The sequence below is a fragment of the Cryptotermes secundus genome, unplaced genomic scaffold (genome assembly GCF_002891405.2).
Source record: "Cryptotermes secundus unplaced genomic scaffold, Csec_1.0 scaffold417, whole genome shotgun sequence".
In the NCBI taxonomy this organism is placed as follows: domain Eukaryota; kingdom Metazoa; phylum Arthropoda; class Insecta; order Blattodea; family Kalotermitidae; genus Cryptotermes; species Cryptotermes secundus.
The window spans coordinates 701838-725868 of NW_019739949.1; the positions used below are offsets into that span (position 1 = coordinate 701838).

At 43.8% G+C, this 24031-nt stretch overlaps 1 protein-coding gene across 3 annotated transcripts in view; it reads left to right on the forward strand.

Moving 5' to 3' along the window:
* The window catches only part of LOC111872108 (phosphoenolpyruvate carboxykinase [GTP]), a 177024-nt gene that overhangs the window by 125021 nt on the left and 27972 nt on the right, over positions 1-24031 (forward strand). For 2 of the 3 annotated variants that reach the window (XM_023865681.1, XM_023865682.2), the window contains one exon: positions 23440-23557. In XM_023865681.1, the coding sequence (XP_023721449.1) occupies positions 23440-23557 (118 nt within the window). Of the gene's footprint in view, positions 1-6809; positions 6952-23439; positions 23558-24031 lie in introns of those variants that run through there. The other variant, XM_023865680.1, reaches the window with a different exon arrangement.

Here is a 24031-nt window from a genome sequence, read left to right on the forward strand (position 1 = left end):
ACATTAAGCATGCGGTGCAACGTGGAATTTGGGTACAAACTCAGTATTTGCTCTACGGCCGAGGAAATCCATCGAGAACCTTGAAAGAATTGGTCCCTGAAGACCGCTAGAGAGAGGAAAGAGAAAGTGGGGGTGGGGGTGGGAGTAGTGAATGACGTTGCATTTTAAGACGGGAGTATAAAAAAAATGTTCCTGCTTTGAAGGTTCCTAGGCAGCGCCCTCTCTTCTGTCCACCTGAATATGTAATTCTAAAGAGTCAGTTCGGGCTTCCGAGGAAACAGGTTTCGTCTTCACTACAACTATTCGCCGATTAAGGCTGCTCAGGGCAAAATAGTGGTTGTTCATTCTATCATACAAAAACACAAATACACCGTGTGGGATAATTGATATATCTTTAATTTCAAAGCTGGTGGTACGTATAATTACTGTGACATGACGCCCGAAACTTGGAATAGCGAAGTCAGAATACACGTTCATTGCTAGACAATGACTTGGTAAACAGATTCCCGAGGCAACGAATACGCAAGTAACAATCGAGTAACTTCCGTTGCTATGGAGCGGCGCTGTGAACACTCATTCCCAACAATTTCAAAGTTGTGTTTTCTGCACGATCCGTGCACAGTTCTAAATAAGAGTTCCGAAGCAGGCAGGAGCAGTATAGAATTGAGTCGAGTCTTCGGAATTGGCAGTTGCAGAACAAAGAATTAGACTATGAAAAGGAGACTTCATGTGCGATTTGAAGTGGCAGTGAGACTGTTGTTACTCCGTTGCCAGGATATGACTAGTGAAGACTGAGAACCCTAGTGCGTTTGTAACGGTGAACTGTAATGTGTGTAAAATAGCGATAGCGCTGTCTTGCATGTACGAGTAGTCGCGAGTTGTGTGAATAAGGTGTCAGTAAATGCAATTATCCAATACAAAATCTGTCTATAAGTCAAGAAACAACCCCTACAGGTGGCATTACCATTGTTCAAGAGATAAGTATTCATCGCTTTTTCCTTTCCAAATGTCCCCTGCTCTTCAGACCCAGACAGTACGGCGCCAGATATTTTAGTGCTGTCCTGGAGACCTAGAACTGAAGTTCAGAGTTAACCTGTTTCCTTATTTATATGGAAATATACGTCAAGCGCCCTCAGCCGTACGTCTCCCCTCCCGCCGTACCAATTAAACTGAAAAACAAATGGAATTTTTATTTCATTCTTCGAAATAAAAATAAACAATTTGGGTAAATTAGAAAGCAGAGAGTTTAAATTTTAACTAGAAAACTTGGAATCGTTTACCATATCTTAAGAAAAGCATTTACTTACTTAATTATTTATAGCTCATTTGCGACGTTGTCAGTAGCCCAGGCTGCAATGTAGCGCCGAAAGATAAGATGAATGCGATAGCGAGTTAGGAAAGGACATGATAGGAAGCTGTAGTGCCCTAACTACAGGTACTTATCCCGCCATATCCTTTGGGGCACTCAGGGAAAGCATTAATTTACTCGTACTGTCAGGACAGACGGCGTCTCGGCTGAGACTCGAACCGTATATCTCCGGAATACAAGTCAGAAGAGTTACTGCTTGAGCTAACCTACTCGCGCCAACTAAGAAAACTGCAACTTTCCACTTGCAATCTGCTTGCCTATCAGACCGGACATAATTCACGCAAATGGAGGTACCCGTCAAATAATATCAAAACCAGACAATACTGCGCGCATACCAAAGGGCCTTCAAGCATCTAATCACTTCATCCGTGTGTACAAGCAAGAACACTGACGCCATATGTCCGCAAAAACACTATTATGTAACATTTTTTCCCCCCTGGCACTACAGCCCCAGTGGGCCTAGGCCTACCTCCATGAACTCCGTTCACTTCGGTTTTTCTAGATCTTACACATTCGGTAGGACTCCTTGGGCGGGTGATCAGCTCGTCGCAAGGCCTCTACCTGTAGACAAACACAGAAAAACGCACACACACAAATTAACATCCATGCTCTGAGTGGGATTCGAACCCACGATCCCGGCTTCCGAGCGAGCGAAGACAGTGCATGCCTTAGACCGCTGGGCTACCGTGACCGGCATTATGTAACATTACGATTGCAAAAACCTACCTTAACCCTTTTGCGCGGTGATTTAAATTCCGCGGCCGTCTCTCCGGCGGTAATATATTCAGCCGGCCATTTAAATTTTGCTCGAAAATGATTTATTCATCATTGTTCTTAAATTATATGAGATAGGAACATGAAACTTTCACTAAAATGATCTTAAATGGTGGTTTTATAACCTTACCTTATAATATGGGCGCCCTGTATCTCGGCCATGGAAGCAGGTTGTTTAGTATTTGAGCAGTGAATGGTACGCCTTGAAGGATGAAACTTTCACTAAAATGATCTTAATAGGACGTATTACATGTATAGTTCTTAAGTATGTAACTTATCTCTTTTAAAATCTTAATTTTTATTGTATCTTATTTTTATATTATTATATTATGGTATGTTGTCGAAAATACAACACTGCACTTAATTATATAGTATGCAATTCAATAGCTTAAGAACACATTAATTGTATATTTGCCTGATGATGGCTTTCTAAAAAGCCGAAACATGTAGCAAAATACGGTTAAACATCAATTGTTTTGTTGTTGTGTTGCGACGGAGTTTAATAGAGAAATTAAATAAACTGTATTTTCTTATATTAAATAGACCGGGTAGGGTCAAGAATTCTCTTCCCCACGTCATCCAGACCAGCTCTGGGGCCCTCTCAGCCTCATATCCAGTGGGTACCGGGTGCTCTTTCCCCGGAGGCAAAGCTACCGGGGCATGCTGCTGACCACTCACCTCGAACTAATGCCGAGGTCAACAACACGCGGATCTATATATCCACTTCCCCATACGCCTTCATGGCTTAGCGCTTAATTAGTTAAGCACAGGGACAACTTTCCTTTTTTTCACTACATTAAATAGAAAATTTATCATTTACGTGTACTGCTCGAAAATACGCATTTTGCTAAAGTTTTGCTTTTATAATTGACATATGAAATAATCAGAATCAAGGAAAATTTTCCAGTCAGCCCGTGTGCTTGAATTCCATCTTCCCTGGTATAATTTTGCCCACTTCTGGCCTACTTTCCCTATTTTTAGGAAAATTAAAAGAGGCTTATGATATCATCTTTCTGTCTGTGGGCCTGTATACGTATGTATCCTCACTATCGTCACTACACAACGACTCGGTAAACATGTTCCCATGGCAATGAATATATACCCAATAATAGAATAATTTTGGAAGCATCGTTTTCTGTGCTGTCCGTGTCCTATCAAAGGAGCTAAGGCGATTAGTTCTTCCTAGAACTTCTTGTATTAATTACTGCTGTAAGTTACGTATCGGTGCTGCCAGCAGCTCTGACTGTAGAGCTTTGATTGACTGGATGACATTTCATGAATATCCCTTGTGAGGTACTGCGAGGGACTTGAATGAAGACACTGATTGAAACCACGAAGCCCATGACCAAGAAAGCCGGCGTCATTTTACCGGACCGAGCAAGCAGCTTGAGGCTTCTGACTTGTACTCTGAAGATGCTCATTTCGAATCTCGAGGGGGGGAATCTATCTTGACTATGGTTGTTTGTTGCTTCCATCAGTTCCTCGAGGCAGGCATCAAGACAGGCCTCACAGTGAGGCATCCATTCACACTTTTCTCTTATTTTGCCGCTGCATTGTCTGACTTCCTCACGGCATCGCTATATAATCTACAAATTGACAAACACTAACATAAAATACCTCCCGGTCACGGTAGCCGAAGGGTCTAAGGCATGTACTGTCTTCGCTCGCTTGGAAACCGGGATCGTGGGTTCGAATCCCACTCAGGGCATGGATGTTTAGTTTGTGTGTGTGCGTTTTTCTGTGTTTGTGTACAGGTAGATGCCTTGCGACGAGCTGATCACCCGCCCAACCGAATGTGTTAGATCGAGAAAAACCGAAGTGAACGGAGAAGTTCATGGAGGCAGGCCTAGGCCCACTGGGGCTGTAGTGCCAAGGAAAACAAAAAACATAAAATACCGCAATATTTTCTGTAGCCTAACTGCATCCCCATTTGAAGTGTTAGCAATCTCAGGTCGCTGCTGACTATCCACTCGTATCTGTCACGGTTAATGGCCTGTAAAATGAACTGCATAACTCACTCATGCAAACGGCACGCATGGCGGATAATTACGCAACAGCAAACTTTGTGCTGATCACTCGGCAAACAGACGCCATAATTCCGGATAGCTCTCTTGCCCCCAGAGTTACCACGAGTCCATTCGTACCACTGGAAAATACCAGATAATCTGGCACTTAACGCACGGTCGAGTGAATGCCATATTCTGAATTACCGGGTTCAAATTTTGGTCCAGTACTCCTGTATCTTCTCAGTCTCTCCAGACAAATACGTGTTAGTCGGCTTACCTTAAAATAGGCCGCGACTATTTCCGTTCACATCCAATTAATTATACACACATGAAATGCTACATTTGGAGCATGGCTTTGTATGGGGCTGAAACTTGGACACTTAGGGCAGTAGATCAGAAACACCTGGAAAGCTTCGAAATGTGGTGTTGGAGAAGGATGGAGAAGATCAGTTGGACCGATTATGTGAGAAATGAAGAAGTGTTAATTAGAGTCAGTGAGCAGAGGAATGTCCCACACGAAATAAGAAAACGGAAGGCTAATTGGATTGGTCATATCTTACGCGGTAACTGCCTTCTAAAAGAAGTTATTGAAGGAAAGATAGAGGGGCGGATAGAAGTGAACAGAAGACGAGGAAGAAGACGTAAGAAGATGCTGGACGACCTTGGGGGCAGAAGAGGATATTTTTATTTGAAAGAGAAAGCTCTAGATCGCATAAAGTAGAGGAACTGTTTTGGAAGAGACTGTGGACCTGTCGTCTGACAGATCACTGATGAATAAATAATCATACCATTTGACGCTATATAATTTCAACTATTGATGGCGTCGTTAAACAAGCCAAACCTATATAAAAAACCTCCATGGATTACACCTTTTTTTAGAAGCTAGTAGTTGCTTAGACAGCCAAGACAATTCCAGAATTTTATGGCACCTGAAGGCTCACTGCCGTGTTCTCAACAGCCCGACACTGGTCCCTATCCAGCCCGTATTCTCCGATCATATTGTGACGCATAGACCAATTGCTAGGCAATGACTCGGTACACTCATTCTCGCTGGAGCCAACGCGCAACAATGGGACATCAATTGCTAGGAAACAGAGCAGTAAACACGCCTCCTTAACAATACAGGCTGTTTTCTGCGTGGTCCGTGCAAAGTAGTTATAAGGGAGATTTCAGCAATCCTGGGGGTAAAGGGCGGACGGCGCGTAAGGCTGACAACCTCATGGTCATCTGCGAGATGATTGTCTACACGTGGGAGCCTCGACGTCTCACAACCCTATGGGCCTCCACGGCCTGTTACAGGGATAGTTTTACATTTTTCTCTTCTTCCCTTACCTGGGTAAATTGCAGAGTTTGCAGTGTTACAGATACCGCTGTTTTAAAGGGCTAATATATTTCACCAAGGCAGTAAATAAACAGTGTACACAGTGCACAGTGTACCTGTTCTTGTAGCATGTCGGGCAGTAATGCCGGGGGTTGTGACGTGGCTCTACACGGCATCCCCGCACTGGTGGCTGCTTGACGCAAAAGTGAACAGTGATCGTAGGCTATGTCTGTCGTTGCTTTCCTGTCTGTAGAAACATGAATGGACTAATGACGTGGATACAGAACTTCTCCCCTTGAACACCCAGGCTAATGAGTATTACACATTTCGATGCACCGCCGCCCCTCGAGTCTCTCTCTCGCTTTCTTCCTCAACATCTTAGAGAATTAAAAACATAAATAATATGCTAACTTAGACGCGTGACCTCGCTATTATGGGTCCATGTTATGCACAGCGTTGCCTCACTTGATATTAACACACATCTAAGCGGTTCGAAGTTGCAACGATCACTACAGATGTTGGGATGTAACATTGAGTAGTTTGGTAGACGGCTACCAAAGTATCGATACAGACGTGCTGCCTCCTTCTTCAGGGTGGAACACTACCAGTAAGTGCATCTAAAATGTTCATACCCGTCCACACCGAGAGGGCTGAAGCAGCGGCTAAGACGTAGGTGTTTGATGCGAGTCTGGACCGGGTGGCACTGGCTATCCTGAGTGAGGTCTTTCGTTATTCTCCTCAGTCTTTCCAGTCAAATGACGAAATAGTACCTCCATGAGGCTATGATACCTTCCTTCCAAATGCTTTGCAGTTCGTTACTCGCCTGTCATCCTAGCATTCAACGTTAAACATACTGGATACTAACAGCGTCATTAAACAAATAACAGAAAATAAATTAAATGGCTCCACAACCCAGAACACGGTGACAGTAATTCTCATCCCCCCCATAAGTCCGCCTCACGTAGACACGGTCCCAGCTGGTGCGAAGTCCGTCACAGTGGAACGTGTCAGGAACCATACGCGACGGGTCAAATTTTAAAAATTATATACCTCCCCCCCTACTTTTAATGCTTTCGATTTCATTATTAGCTGTGTTGCCGGTCACCATGTCTATTAGTGCAAGAACTTTGACCACTTGCATCATTGTTGGGTTGAAATCGAACTGCCTTCATTCCCCCTCCACAGTAGCGCTATCTATTGAAACCGCGTCAGTCCACTAGCCTCTCTCCCCTCAACCCGCCGGCCCATCCTGAAACTCCTCCACCTACCCACCCTCCCGCCCTCCCAGTCCCTATTTCGAACGTTATGATCAAACTATAAAAATGCGTACATACCAGGATCACTGTGCAAACGGAATGTTCCTCATTCACCTGAAGGGCTGCTGATGAATACGCGACGCCTGTGAAACCTTTCTGGGCCCGATCTCCAAGTTCGTGGGTCGTCGAAATGCCTGACGTCATTGAAAAGGAGCAGTACACATCGTAAGTTGCTTGGCATCAGCTGAAACTGAAGTCTCAGTGTTTGTGCTTTACTTAACTGACAGTTCTTATTGTACTTGAAAAGCGAAACGTTCACCATTCATGGTGACACAGAAGTTCATTGCCGTGTTCACAAAAGCCCACCACTTGTCACGAATCCATTCCACACCCTGCATCCCTATTTCCCTCAGATCCATTTTAGTACTATCCTTTCACCTGTACTTTCGTCTACAAATGTGCTGTTTACTTAGTGCTTGATAATAATTTCGGAAAAAAATGCAAATATAGTTTGAAAATTATTCTCAGTAGAGGTAGTGTAGTTGGTTAAGGCACTATGCTACAAGCCGGAAAGTCACGGGTTCGAGTCCCGATGACGTGAATTTTTTTTTTCAATTTACCTAATCCTTCCAGCCGCACTACGGCCCTGGGGTCGACTCAGCCTCTAACAGAAATGAGTACCAGGAATATTCGTGGGGGGTAAAGGACGGCCGGCGCGTAAGGCTGACAACCTCACCGCCATCTGTGAGCAGATTATCTAGAGAAAATGTGGGAGCCTCGACGTCTCACAACCCTATGGGTCTCCATGTCCTCTCACGGGGATAGCTTTACCTTTTTAATTAACCATGCGGTTTGAGCTATTTAAATTACGCCAGACAGCTGAGTTTCTCATGACCTTGAAAAATAAAAAATCTGTGTTGTGTGATGTGGCTTTTGTGAAGTTTCGTATGTGCCCGAAATATTTCTGAAGTTGGGTCTTTATCAGACAGGGACAATATCGTTGCTTCATTAGAAAGTTATTTTCGCCGCTACAGGAGAACCAAAATCTCGTTGGGCACACGGGGCATTTCGTCCGTAAGGTTGGCATACTGTCAAACGTGTTTAGCCGAAGTATATGTACAGACTTTCAGAGGAACCTGCTGCCTCCAACTCTTCTACCCTGAAGATGAAAGCAGCAGTTTGCTCTGAAAGTCTGTACTTGTCTACAGTCTACACAGCGTTGCACCCGAGACACATGCAATTCCGAAAGGTAGGGTTACTTGTGAATTATGAAGTGAAAAAGGCGTGTGCCTGGGAAGAGTCAGCAAACTCACGAAAGGCTTCATTTAAAATAATCGACATCCTAGCAAACGTTTAAGCCCGATAGCTCCAGAATACCGGTCAACTGTGACGTCTGGCTGCATGAACCGCCCTGTAGCTAAGATGGTTCTGACAGTTTTTTGTTAAGCATTCCGGGAATATTAACTCTTTAATTTGGGTCGAAGAAATCAGTGTTTGGTGTACGTAATAGCGCGGATCACAGTGGCCGCGCGGTCTAACATGTGAACTGTCTTCTCTCGCTCGAACGCAGAGATCATTGGTTCGAATCCCACTCAAGGCATGGATGTTTGTGTGCGTTTATTCTGTGTTCATGTTGTCCCGTGAAGGTAGCGGTCTTGCGTCGGGCCGATCCCCCGTGCAAGGAGTTTCACGGATGTCCTATGGCTGCAGATATACATAGACAGTACTGAATAGCGAGCTACAGTAATTCTCAACCGTCACAGATGCACGAATCGATAAGACAGCCTTGGGTTTTCGGATAGACTGTAATTTTGCCTCACATAAGGCACATAAACTTACAGTTTACAGACCTAATTATTACCTGAATTTGTCGGCTTGCTTATTTGCAGTATAAAGATTGGAAAAGCACACTGTGTACAGTTGACATGTACAGGGGCGCCTTCGGCAGGAGGAACTGACTTTCATGTTAACGCGAGGTAACACACAACAAGGAGGAAAGTGATGTTGTCTAATTCCGGAAGTGCCTTATTTTAGAAAAGTGGTGGAGAAAGGTGGATGACAGAACAGAAAAAGATAGAAACGGTAGGATATATCCTCGTGACCCTCGTGACATCCAGGTTGGCTCACATTAGTTCATTTACGATCCAGAGCACACAGTATTGTCTGTTTAAAACATCGCAGATGTTGCGTCATACTCCTGAGTAGGCAACCCTTCCGAAGAAAAGTTGTGTGTATTCAAACGGGATCTGTAACATGGTTAAGTTCGGTTGTCCCCATGCATTGAAATTTAAATATAGTGACTTTTAGTGACATGACGATCTGTCCATTACCTCAAGAGGACGGAGTCTCAGAGATTTCAGACAGCGTAACACTGCACAACTGTTTGAAATGAGGTCATACCAATTTGTGGTAACGGACGTTGTTTCTGTAGATTCCTGCTTGCAGATCAGCTGACAGGAAAGCGACAGAATATCAGCATAAACCGTTTACCGTTCACATCAAAACGAAAATTAAACATACGTGCCCTGTAATATTTGTCAGCTATTCCTTGCAACTTTTGTTGGAAACACTTTTCTCTGCGATGGATATTTAACAAGTTAGGGCAGAGATACACACAGAGACACCTGCAGGGCTTCATGTAAATTTTACGAGTACATTATTTTTGCCTGATTGTAACCAAAATTAGAATAGAACTCGCCAATATTAAATTTCGTCGAAATACGTTCAGCGATTCTTGAGCTCCTACTTGAAGACATTCAAAGAGACGCACCAAAATCCACGGCAAAGTATTCCTGTAACTTTTCCAAGTTATGGTCATGTACAGCATACTGTGAAGTGTTGTGCGTGACTTATGACTTATGGGCGGGTTTTGGATTGGATGATTGCATTTATTGACACCTTATCCACACAACTCGTGACTACAGGCAATTACAGCGCTATCGCTGATCTACACACTTTACAGTTCACTCTTACACACGTACTAGGGTTCTCAGTCTTCACTAGTCGTATCCTCGCAACGGATTTATAACAATCTCACTGTTACTGCAGCACACTTGAAGTCTTCTTTTCACAGCTTAATTCCTTTCCTGTCATTATTCTGCAGCTGCCAATTACTAAGACTGTTCTCAGTGCAATTCCTCTGCTCCCAGGCTCATATCCTGGCCGGCTGAGTCTCGAAACCCAACTAAATCTTTCCAACTGAACTCTTCTTCATAACCACTTTTCACGGACCAAGCAGAAAACAGCCTCTCTATTGCTGGGAAGGCGTGTTTACAGCGCCGTCACATAGCAACGGCAGTTACTCGATTGTTTCTTGCGTATCCATTGCAGCGGGAATGTGTTTACCGAGTCGTTGCCTAGTAATGAACGTCTGTTCTGACTTAACTATTTCGGCTGCCGCGCGTCATGTCACGATATACTCATATATGAATGTAGCAGTGGGAAGACTTCTGTTTAACAAACACTGAGTTGCAGGGTGATTATTGAAGGCGTCGAAAAATCGCCTGTGGCAGGAGAAGGAGGGTAGGCTAGAGGCGTCTTGGACGCACTGGACAGACGCATTGACACGCAAGGTCATTGGTCTCCTGACACTTCTTGGGTAGGAATCACGTAACACTACTCTCATTCTGAACATCACTGAGCAAGTTACGTCTGGAATTCCACAGTACAATGTCCATTTAGCACGCATGATAAGGCAGATGAAGCGTTCAATGTGAGAGAGACACTGCCACTTTTGTAGGCCGAGCATATCAGATCGCCGCAAGAAACTACAACTCCCACTCCACGTCACTGCGTTCGTGTAATGTCGTCAGCAGGCCAGATAAGAGACATCGTTGATATTGCGTCAGCAGATAGTGGCGTGTTTCATTACGTCATCATTAGGAAATTACTAAATATAAAAGTTTGTGACGATGATGCATTAACATAGATAATATGTTTCCGGGCGTTTCTTTATCTGAAAACTCTTTCCTGTTTATACTTCAAAACGCAACGTTTCGGAGACTGGATTCTGCCTCCGTCTTCAGGTAAAATCTAGTCAGTCGGGCCCATTTGATAGAGCTAGGGACTAGTCAACTGAGCAGATTTAACTGAAGACGGACACAGAATTCAGTCTCCGAAACTTTACGTTTTGAAGTGTAAACAAGACATGACATTTGTTACTGGATATTATTTTCCGCGCACCGCGAAAACCAAAACCGCCCTTCAGAGATTTCGTGGAGGAAACATGACCTCCTTCCGCGAGGATGTCCGCTCAAAGTATGACGTATTTGTAAAAGCTGTTTAACCAAGCAATACTTAAGTGCATTTTGTTTTATGTAACTTGCCCATGCGCATGCGTCAACTGAGTTGCATTTCATAAACGACTGAAATCTGCGTTTAATCCTCCGAAGTCTGAAATTAATGTAAATATTGACAAATTCAGACCCTACCTCACCCAAAGCACACACACGCACATTTTAAAGGCCATGTTAGTAATGCTGTTCAGAGACACATTCGCCGTTTATTGGGGGATAACAAATTAATTAATGGACCACAAGCCGCAATACAACGGAGTGCTTCAAGTGTCCGGTGTTGGTGCTAGTCACGTTCATCTGTGATCGCAGTGAGGGTTAGGCTTGAGGTCGTGTGTTCATGCCACCGGCGACTAGCTGCGTGGTAACATTTTGCTTAGGATGACTGCTCATTGGTTCGTACCGGAAGTTGTGCCGTCACATGTCTGTGCTGGAGATCGCCGAGCGAACTTTTAACAAGTTTGATACTGTGGAGTTCGGTAGGGACGTAATTTCTTTCACAAACTTTCGTTTAAGCCGTTCACAGTTGTTTCTACGGACCGTCTAACAGTTGCAGATCTCTATATCGAAGACAGGTGCCCACCATATTTAAAGCAATTTTAATTTTTGATATTAATATTTCGCAAATTGCAATTTTTCCCCCCCGTGTGCTGTTGATGTGAATCTACTGAGAGATGACATAGATATACCATAAAGAAAAACACACAGACTTTAATTGACGCTAGTAAGGAGGTTAATTTCGCTTAGTAAGGGGTGAAGTCCAACTGGGTCCACTCGGCACGGCGGCCACTGATTGGCCTATTGAAGCCTGCCCCGGGTGATTATGATGATAGAGAATTTGGTGGGATGAAGATTGGCAGGGGAAACCGAAGTACTCGGAGAAAACCCGCCCCAGCACCAGTTTGTCCACCACAAATCCCACTTGATCACACCCGGGATCGAACCTGGGCCGCCGCGGTGAGAACCTAACGACTAACCGCTTGAGCTATGGCGCGGCCTAGTAAGGAGGTTAGTCTAGAAGTAAACACAGAGAAAACTAAGCATATTTTGCTGTTTCGTCACCAAAATGCAGGACAAATCATGACATAAAGATAGGAAACAGAGCCTCTGAAAATGTGGCACGGTTCAGATATTTGGGAACGAGAGTAACATCAGAACCTCATTCAGGAGGGAATTAAGAAGAGATTGAACATGGGTAATGCTTGCTATCATTCAGTCCAGAACCTTTTGCCTTCTCGTCTGCTGTCTAAAAATATAAAATTTTGAATATACAAAACTATAATTTTGCCTGTGGTACTGTATGGTTGTGAAATTTTGTTTCTGACTTTAATGGAGAGATATATACTGAAGGTGTTTGAGAACAGGGTGTAGAGAATAGTTGGACCAAAGAGAGATTAAGTGACGGGAGGTTGGAGAAAACTACACAATGAGGAGCTTCATAATTTGTACTCTTCTCCAAGTACAGAATGCGTCAATGAATCGGGCGATTTGGAAGCAGTGTTTTCTCCTGGATTATTTGGATCGGGGAGGATGCCACTACTGCCAGCCAGCAGCCTAATTCAAAGCCTTATAGATGCAATGGAGCCGTGGACTGGAGCACGAGGTGCTTTCGCTGTGAAAGCATTTTACAAATACCGTGACAGTTTCGTGATCGCTCAGCATGAAATTCGAAGAGAGTTTGGTATTCATCGCAACCGTGCTGTTCCGTCTGCCCATGTCATCAAGACCTGGGTTTAAAACTTTGAGGCTTCTGGTTCTACACTAAAGAGGAGAGGCGGTAGTGTAAAAACGGCACGTACACCCGAGAATGTAGCTGCAGTGAGAGAAGCCATTGAACGAAGTCCACACAGGTCTGCGCGTCACCACGCTACGTCACTCGGACTGTCCGAAGCCAGCGTTCGGCGGATTTTGCACAAAGATCTCCACTTCTACCCCTATAAAATTCAAATTACTCATGCACTACACGAACACAACTATGAAAACAGTCTAATTCTGCCAGAATTTTTGCAATTAATTAATCAAAACCAAGATGACATTAACAACTTATTGATGAGTGGGGTTTGTTAACAAGCAAAATTTCCACTATTGGTCAGCCAGAAACCCCAAAGAAATATATGAGAGACCACTTCACAGTTCCGAAGACACAGTAGGGTGCGCGATATCTTCGTTTGGAATTATTGACCTGTACTTCTTTGAAGATGAGTGGGAAAGGGCTGTAACTGTGACTGGACCACGTTACGTTCACATTTTGGAGAGCTTCTTAGCTCCTGCACTTGCTCGTCTTCCAGTCAACGAATAAACGTTTTTCCAGCAAGATGGAGCTATGTGCCACACCGCACGAGCTTCTATGGCAGTTGTGAATAACCTGTTTCCTAACCATGTTATCTCAGATATGGGGACAGCATATGGCCAACCAGGGCACCTGATCTTTCCACATGTAATTTTTTCTCTGGGGGGTACCTGAAATCCCAAGTTTTCAAAGCTCCAGCACCCCACACACTTCAGGAGTTGAACGAATTCCCATAGAGATGCCGCAACGAGTAATGAGTGACTTTAGGAAGAGACTTACCGAGTACCTACAGCGGAAGGGTGGTCATATGTCGGATGTTATTTTTGGGAAATAGATTTCTGTTTTCAGTGAGTTAATTGAGGAAAACCAAATGCTTTTATGTTTACACTATATTCGTGTGTATTGAAACCAAATAAATGCAATAGTTTACTGTTCATAACGTTTTTAAAATCGTCCGATTCATTGACGCACTCTGTATAATAGAATGATCAAGTCAAGGAGGAAGAGATGGCAAGGGCATGTAGCACGCATAAGGGAGAAGAGGGATGTATATAGGATATTGGTGGGAAAGCCAGAAGGAAAAAGACCACTAGATACACCAGGCGGTAAGTGTGTGGATAGTATGAGAATGGGTATTAGAGAGATAGGCTGGGCTGATCTGGCTCAGGATAGAGACCAATGGGGGGCTCTAATGAACACGGTAACGAACCTTCGGGTTCCATAAAATGCTGGGAAGTTCTTGAGTGGCTGCACAACTGGCAGCTACTCAAGGAACGCTCAGCTCCGTGAAGTTAGTAATTCTGAGTTTATAATAAATCTAAGGGGAAATGCCTGTCTTTACTCCCCTTCAGAATTCCATAGTGGAAATGTTGCAATTTTAGTTAAAATCGGGCGACAGTAGTGGGCAGTTTACATGCAACTTTGTGCGCATTTCAGGCGTAGCGCGCTAAATATTCATCGCAAAGAAAAATGTGTTGAATAAACGTTGCAGAGAGAAATCAGACATGTATTTTATGTCGAGTGAACTCTTACCGTTAATCTTGCACTTCTCGAGATAATGTGACAGGAATGAGCGATGCTGAATTTGAAAAGACCGTGCACTTAAAAAGCGAGAGAACTCGCCAGATTTATTACGTTGCCTACAGGCCTGCGTCTTTCTCACGTCTTGAGTACAATGAATTCCTACATACGTCATTTACTTAGACAGAGATTTAGCGGCCTCCGTAGTCTAGGGGTAACGTTCCCACCTCATGACTCAAGGTACTCGGGTTCAAACCCGGCGGAGGTCGTGGAATTTTTAAGAGCGGAAAATTCCAGGGAACAAGTCGTTCGGGAGGGACTTTAAGCCGTGGGTCCCGTGTCGTAGCTTTACGGCACGTAAAAGATCCTCATGTCTCTAGGAGACTTCTGAGCAAAATTATAAGGACATTTCCCGCCCAACAATATTCTCTAACGCCTCTGGTAGATGGGGGAAGCATCTAGATATCGCTGAGCCAGTAGAGGCCGAACTCGCTGGCTGAGTCGAGACTGATGGCACGCACCAGTATCGGTAGGGTATAGAGACTGATAGAATATCACAGGGGGACGTACAATAGACCACTTGTCGTGGTGCATGGGGAAACCCACCCCCTCCAATAATAATAATAATAATAATAATAATAATAATACACAGAGATTTCATAAATCCTATCCAGGCATGCGGTAGGAGCCCATCACATTCGGCTGGGGCACCGAATTCTGTGCTTGTAGTGACACGCTCAATTTTACTACATACACGTACTATCACATTTTAAGAATGAAACGTAAAGCTGTCACTGTACTTAATAAGTCATGATTTAAACCTCAGTAGGAAACATATGCCCCTTTATGCAAGTGAAGGTAAAAACAGGTTTTCCTGTGCTTAACTAATTCAGCACTACGCCATGAAAACATATAGGGCAGTGGTTGTATGGATCACATTTTCTTGACCTTGGCCCCGGCCGCTTTACCCCCGGTACCCTTTGGATAGAAGGTTGCCTAGACCTCATGTCCGTTTTGAGGACGTGGAGAAGAAAAGGTTCTTGACCCTATCGGGACTCGAACTCTGACCCCTCGGTCGTCCAGCCTCAGCTCTCCCGGCTTCTACCCCTTTGTGGAGGCAGGTCGTGGACGGGGTTATAACTGGGCCAGCCGGTCTTTGGGAGACATAAATACAGAGACCTGGGCCTCCAGGTTGCGGGTTGAACGCAAGGCGCTCTGTAAAGAAAAATTATATTTGCCCAAACAAGTAAAAACCGGATGTCCCTATTCGAGACAAATGTGGCAGACTCATCTAAGCAAGGTTATGGCTCAAAAAAGTCTGTTTTGATGATGATGATGATGATGATATACAGTACCTGCTTTAACATAAAGAAACTCTGCATTTTACCCGAAGAGTGTATTTATATGTTCCTTGTGCTTCTCACAATGAACAGCTGCTATTTCTCTAAACAATATTAACCGGCTGGTTTTTGTAACCCATATGCAGAGTGTCTCTCATGTTGTAGTTACATGAACTTTAGGCTTCATAGGGTTAACGCCCATGTATTGAAGACTTACGGGGCGTTCAGTACATCCTTAGTCTCGGCTGTAGAGATGAGTGGTCAAGTTCAGGCCCTGGACACGCCAAACGGCTGATAGGCACCAAACCGTTACTGTCACAAATTTCTGTTCTGAAGGCATATTTTAGCACGAACAGATCCAGAACCGGTCTCTGTATCCGAGCCGAAACTTCTTTAATTCCGACATTTTATGTAGCTCTAAATCGGGGAAGCTGACCTTGAGTGCCCAAGGTCTCAGGTTCGAGGCCGGTAGGATCCAGTGCGCCATTTTCATTCCTTCGCCTCTGACAGTTAAAACTGTGTGTGTGAGATAGGTCTTTATGAGCCCGACCTTGGTTCTTGTCACATTTCAAGTTTTTAATCTCCTCTGTCATTCTGTATCACCGGGAGCAGAATGGAAATGCAGAAGTCAGCATGGTTAATGGCCATAAGCCGTAATAATGTTTGATAAATGGAATGTTCTTAGGATATTCCGGTCAGAGTGACCGTACAGGATACCGAAATGGAATCACCATTTATGCATGGGTGTAGAGGTTAGAGGTGAAATTGCCCTATGTTTAATTAAACACCACGACACGAAAACGTATGGAGGTATTACACCACGTATTTTTTAACTTTTACATTACTTGGAAATGGGTAAATGATTTCGCGCCCCAGTCGCTTTACCCCTGGGAAATCAGGAGGTTGCGTGGGCTCCAGATGGGTCTGGGCCGTGTGGAGGAGAGAAGTGTAGGCTAGTCATTCCACCAACTCAGATTTTGTTTAATTTGTCACCGTCCAAAGATTGATGCCAAATGTTAAGTGTGAACTGGAACAGCCAACAGCAGACCTTGAGCTAAAGAGCAAGACAAGCATCAGCTACTTCGCTTGTACTCTGACCGGCATGAATTGAGGTTATGTAGCGGGCCTCGGAATTTCCCCAGATACGAAATGGACTCGCATAGCGTATTTACGTCTTCTTTCCGTTAATGAAACGCATGAAGAGTCTGTGATCTGTTTAAAACATATTCAGACGTCATATCTTAAGTAGGCAACCTTACGGAAGAAAAGTCCCCATGTCTTCACTGTGTATTCAACGTGATATCCCAATATGGCGCTCCTAGGAACAATGCATTGTAGGCACAACAGACGTTTACTTGAGCTCAATTAATTAAGCACCATGATATGAAAACATGTGATGAATGGAGGTATCCATCCAACCACCCACCCATTCATCTATGGCTCTACAGCCCTTATGGAGCTCGGCCGCTTTTTCAGTTTCTTAATGTATACACAGTCGGTATGACTCCTTTGACGGGGGATCAGCCCGTCACAAGGGCGCTACGTACACACAGAGCAACATAGGCACAAAATAAATGCACACAGACATCCAGGACTTGATTTGAACCCACGATCCCAGTGCTCGAGCGGGCGAAGGCTGTTCATGCCTTAGACCGCGCGGCCACTGTGATCGGCGATGAATGGAGGAATATTTCCATTAGTGTTGACCTCAGCGCTAGATGCCATTTAACCCCCGGAGAAAGAGCCCCCCCCCCTCCCGTCACGCATTGGATAGGTGGCTGGGTGAAAACCAGGGCCGGTCTGGACGCTGCCTCTGCCAAGAGTTTAACCCAAATTCCTCGGCCGTCCAGCCCCATAGCCCGCCTCTAATACCGACTGAGCTATCCCGGCTCTAATAACGGTGATGATGATGATGATAATAATAATTCAGTTCTTTATTTATGTGGAGTATAGGTTATACAGTTAATATAAATTTTCATGGACTCAGCTTCCACTGTAAATAATGTTGAACATGAAGAAAGCAGTCTTTTGGAATTTGGCACCGTGTATATATGGTGTTAACCGACGTTTCGGTTTTACCGGTTCTCACGGTCTCTTCGCTTGCAGATTTCTTATATTTTTTCTTCTACCCTGAAGATGGAGGCGATACGTTCCTCCGAAACGTCGGTTAACACCACATATACACTGTGCCAAATTCCAAAAGACTGCTTTCTTCATAGTCACCGCCGTGAAAGCCTCAGATCTTACACAATGTTGAACATACTTCACCCTCGCCGGTCACGGTAGCCGAGCGGTCTAAGCCGGCATGTACTGTCTTCGCTCGCTTGGAAACCCGGATCGTGGGTTCGAATCCCACTCAGGGCATGGATGTTTAGTTTGTGTGTGTGCGTTTTTCTGTGTCTGTGTACAGGTAGAGGCCTTGCGACGAGCTGATCACCCGCCCAACCGAATGTGTTAGATCGAGAAAAACCGAAGTGAACGGAGAAGTTCATGGAGGTAGGCCTAGGCCCACTGGGGCTGTAGTGCCAAGGGGGGGGGGAACTTCACCCTCACCCCCCCTCTCCACAGGAGAGGAAGAAACCTGAGGTAGCGGATAGGCAACGATAACCATGTTGTTGTTAGTCACAAACTTTGTGGTTTTCAGGGACGTGTGGGCGGGCGCGTTGTCATGATGAAGGAACCAGTTGTTGTTGCGCCAAAGTTCCGGTCTTTTTTGTCACACATTTTCTCTTAAGCGTCTCAGAATGTCGCAGTCAAAGTCGGAGTTGACGTAATGCTCGCGGTGAGCAGTGCCCTTCGCGTCGAAGAAAACAGTGGGAATGCTCCTTGTTGAACTGCGGGCCTGCCGCTCCTTTTTTTTCTTTTTGGTGATTGTGAGCTCTTCCTCTGTGACGATTATTGCTTTGTTTCTGGATCGTGACTGTAAATCGAACTTCCATCGCCCGTTATAATCCTAGAGACAAAAGTTGGGTCCTCGTTAGCCTTCTCTTATAGCCCAAGACACACGGTCATGTGCCGCTGCTTTTGATCATTTATCGAGAGTCGGGGAGCAAACTTCGCGGAAATCGGGCGCATGTTCAGATTTTCTGGCAAACTCCATAACAGGTCCAAACGGTGTCTGCAATCTCATTGATTGTTCGGTTGCAGTCTTCATGGACGAGATATCGAATTTTTTCAACATTTTCTATCATGTTGCTAGTTCTTGGTCGCCCTGAACATTTGTCATCTTCAACTGACACTCGAGAGGCCGTGAAACGTGAATGCCATTCAGAAACCGCTGCTCGGCTTAAAGAATGTTCTCCAAAAGCCTCACCAAGCATTTCGAGGGTTTCGGTAGTGGATTTACCGAACGTCATGCAAAACTTAGTGCAGACACGTTTCTCGAGTTTGCCAACCATCGCAAGCAAAACGAAACACGAAGTTCAAAAAGAACTCTTGTAAAAACAAAGCGTGTTCATAGCGCGTTGTCATGTGGCAGACTGATGCAATAGACTTGCGGAAATGTGACCTTGGCCTCCCCTCTCATCTTCTTCCATCGAGGTTTTTGCAACAGTAACAGTCCGGGAACTTTTCGATATAATCTCACATGATTCTTGTGGATCTCATATAGACTACGGATGTCTGAGAGTGTGGTGCTGAGGATATGTGTTTGCGTCTGAGAGGGGGATCTACCGGGAGGCTGGAGACAATTACATAATGAGGTACTTCATAACTTGCACACTCCTCGCCAGATATCAAATGGAGAAGAATGAGAAGCCCAACCGCAGTGGCCCGGTTTCAATCCCAGGTCAGGTTATGTAGGATTTGTGGCGGAGAAAGTGGTACTGAGCAGGTTCTCTCCGAGTACTTCGGTTACCCCAGCCAATTCTCATTCCACCACCTGCGTCATATCGTTAATCATCATATCATCGACCCTACATAGTCTCGATGCTGACAACGTCGTTAAATAACGATCTTAAAAAAAGGATGAGATAGGTAGGCCATGTAACATGCATGAATGAGAATAAAAAATCCTACCGAATTTGGTAGGATCACGTGAAGGAAAGAGGCCACTTGGAGTATGTAGGTGGGAGGGTTCTATTACAATGAATCTTAAGGGAATGGGACAGGATGATGCGGACTGGACTCATCTGGCTTAGGATAGAGGCCAGTGGCGTGCTGTTGTGAACACGGCAATGAAATGTCTGTTTCTTGAGAAGCTGAGCATCTGTTTGTTTCTCAAGAACGATTCAGACCAATGAAGTCAGTATAATTCTCATAACAAACGGCTTTTAGTTCCTTGCCAACATTAATACGTTGATCTTTTTAACGTAGAGCAATGTTTATTCTGTGAGGTCGGAATTTTTAAAAATATTATTTAGATAAACCGCAATCTACGATGGGTGAAGCGATTAATGCTGATCTAAGAAGTAAACGTAGTTCTTGTGCGCAAGTACCACTGCATGAAAGTGCAGAGGTGGCGTGTAAGTAAAGATCTATAGATTTTTTACTTCAGCAGTAATTGGAGGTAATAATCGCCCTCGTGCTTGCGCCATTTTACTTCCGGTTGCACCGAACAAGAGGTGGGGTAAGCTGCAAAATCATTGTGGACTCTGGAGACTGAACGCCTCTACGAAGTTTGAACCCTGGCCGTCGGTTCATGAACCTACCACGTCTCATGATGTAAACAGAGATATGCTATATTTGATTTGAGTTTCTCGAGCCAGTGAATATAAATAATACGTTCTTCTGCGATGTGACACCGTGTAGTCTGATTCCGGAGGAACTCACGGTTGACCTGTGGGTTACTTTACAATGCTGTCAGTATTTAGGCTACACAGGGCAGTATGGTAGGAAGAATGGAGAATGATGAGTTGGAAAGGATTTGGAAGGAGCTGTTGTAGCCTAATGAAGGTAGTATCAGGGCATTTGCCTTGAGGAAGTAAGAAAACCACAAGAAATATGAGCCAGAACAGTCCGTGTCCTCGCCGGGATTCCAACAGGTTACCTCGCGAATACAAGTCAACAGCGCTACCGCTACAACCAAGCAGAACTTTCTAGCTTATTGTTAGTTTCCTCCTTGGCTTTCTCTTCGACCTTGAACGTTCCTCCAATGTCGGTAAACTTCTACCAGACTACATGGTGTCCCGCACCAGACAATAGTACTCTGGAGACTGATGCCGTCCGTGGCCGATAAACTCTCTCCGAAGTGCTTCATAATGTGGTCGGCGGAGGGGGAGAATGAACCTTACCCTGATCCCCTCTACTGTGGAGGCAGCTGCAGGTATAGGGACAGGGGCGGAGTAAGGTTGTCAGCTGCCAGTTCTGTTTCCCACAGGAACTGGGCATCAAGATTCAACTGACGGCTATCGACCAGGAAGAATCGGAAGTTTGTGTGCACGGAACATGAACATTTTAAATCATTTATGGAATACGTCACTAATCGTTAAGCATTGCTTCAGGACATACGATCGGTGGGTATTTGCTGAGACCCGCTGACGACAGTGATATCAACATAACTTGACAGATTACTGTTATCTTAGCTGTTGACTCGTATGCGGAAGGTGCTCGGCGATTCTCGGCAGGGACAGCGTCTATTCTGACTGAGGGTTTTCGTGATTTTCCTCAATTCCTCCCGGGAAATATGTGGACAGTACCTCGATTAGAATATGACTGCTTCCTTCCAAATCCTTTCTATTTTATCATTCATCTTATCACTAACGTTTGACTCTGTTGACAGCGTAGTAAAATAGCTCATGGAAATAATACCTTTGTTGGATTTACGGTTCTCACAGCGGGGATTATAAAGATTGATATCTTCAGGGATATTTTTTACCAGACTACTTGGCATCACATCCCAGAAAATGGCACTCTTCATAGTGTGTCTGTTTGTCATTAGGCAGTTAGTCGCCAGCTTCTCACCAGGAGGCATCCCAAGGATGGCCCATGTGGGATTTGTGGTGGACAAACACTTAGACTTTGACTTGCCAATTATCATTCCACCAAAGTTCTAGGCTCATCCTCAGGGGCTGGAATAAGAATCCCATCAGAGCCTGGGTATAGTTGTCCCATTTGGGGTCACAGTACCAAGGGGTTCAATCTCATGCTCCTGCAAAAAAAGTCACAAGCACCAGAATCTTTTCACTCGGTGTACTCCAGTAGAAGTTTGATGACATTTTGGAGGAACATTCACCCTCTGTCTTCAGGGATGAAGATATGCTAAGGAAACAACGAATCCATAAACTAATGGATTACCAGGGGTCACTTCTCAGAAGACAGTACTCTGCATAATTTCAGCTGTGAGAATTTCAGACCCAACCTACAACACTCTGAATTATGCCATACTTTTGAGAGGGGGGGGGGGAGAAAAAATATTTGTGCAATTTTGGGTTCTGTTATTATTTTAAAATAGGTGTTAGTAACAATATGATGGTGATGTTATGATATATGCCACTATCTGATAATAATGCTCCCTCAAAGATGTGGGCATAGAATCTTTGTTTAGTTAATGACTCCTTTCAAACTGTGTATGTTACTTGATGTTGAATTTGATGATAACCGTGAATGAGAAATTGGGAAGGAAGGATAGTGGCTTAATTTAAGATATTTAGCTAGAGGAACTGAGAAAAACTATGAAAAACCTCTACATAAGATTTGTGGTTCATGCAGCTGAGCATAAGAATATTATAGTCTTCTGGGTATTAACTCTGTGAAGTTTGGCAGAAAGGTGTCAGTGTTTTGGAGGAACCTGCTTCATCCATGTGCTGGATAGACAAGGAAATGAGAGAATGCTCCTACCCTGAAGATGGAGGCTTGTCCAAACTATTGGTACCTTTCTACCAGACCTAATGAGATGACAAGTGTTCATATAGTACCTTTGTTTGCTTAGTGTCATGTTCTAAACTGTGTAAGCTATATAGCATTGAATAATTCTTACTGATGAACTTGGAACGAAGCAATGTGGTTTCATTTAGGTCTTTTGACTAGAGAGACTGAGGAAAACTATGAAAGAACTTAATGTAATATATGAGGTTTTAATGATGGTTTGGTTTCACAGTTTGTCTTATGCATTACAACGTGGTATAATCTGGTAGGTAGATACTCGTTAAATACACTAGTCAGGGCCATATAGAGTTGCGGGTTGAAATAACCTCACACTCAGAAATGTCTGTACCTTTCTAGAATAGTTTAGTTACAAAATAAAATGTGTTTAAAGGGCCCACCATGTATATCACCACAGCTGATACATGTGTATTGAGTATTGAGTATAGAGGGGGTGGGTTTCCCCATGCACTTAGATGATACATGTGTATATGTAAGAAATGTATTTCGTACTGATGGACTTCTCAAAACACCTCCCAAAATGGAATCTAGATATCCTTCAGATGATATTTGAGCCTGTAAAATAATGAATGCTTTCAGTGCACTTCCTGAAAGTAATTGCTGGTAAAAGTATTTCAGAATCTTCCAGCAAGCAAAGCTAAACATGATATGTTAATATTGTACACTAATATTTATAACAATACAGTGAAATCACGTATGTAAAAATATGTAGCACATATGTTTACAACAGTACAGTGCACTTAGGTGTATAGCAATATGGTGCACTAATGTTTACAACAGTAGAGTGTACTAATGTTTGTAACAATGCAATACATTAATGATTAAAATAAAGTACACTAATGATTACAACAATAAAGCATACTAATGGTTATAATAATAAAATGCAGTAAAAGTTAGTACCCTAATAGGTATAACAATACTGTACATTAATGATTGTGTTTCTTTCCAGATATGTGTCATCAGTATCCAGGTACACGAAGTTGCTGTCACAGCCTAATGTAGGACTATACAACCATCTCCGTGGCATTACCATCTCCCATGGTGACTTGCATTCACTCTCACCCAAGGTGAGCAAGCAGATCCATTGTACTGAAATTGCAGTGCTGATAAATTAATTATGTTAATCAAATTAACAAGGGGAGGGGTATACAGATTCAAGCCTGCTATGAAACATTTACATGTGAGAAAAGTGACAATTTAATTGCAAATTGAAAAATTCCCAATAAAAGTACCAGTATCTGTGCCAAAATCCTTAATCAGTTTGTGAACCTATTTAATAAAATAGGATTTTCAGCTCTTTCAGAATTAAATTCTTCATTGGGTATTACTCCACACTTTTCATCAAGTAGTTTGACTGAAGGGACAGTGCTTCTGACATGCATTCAAGCAGTACGTGATTGGAGATTTGGCTGAACTACAATCCATTCTGATAGCAGTTTTCCTCAAGCCTTATGGGCAGATGCCATAATGGCACTTTAAAATTTACCATAACCTTTCCAGTTCACAGAGTCATCCTCTTATCTGATATTAAATAATTGCTA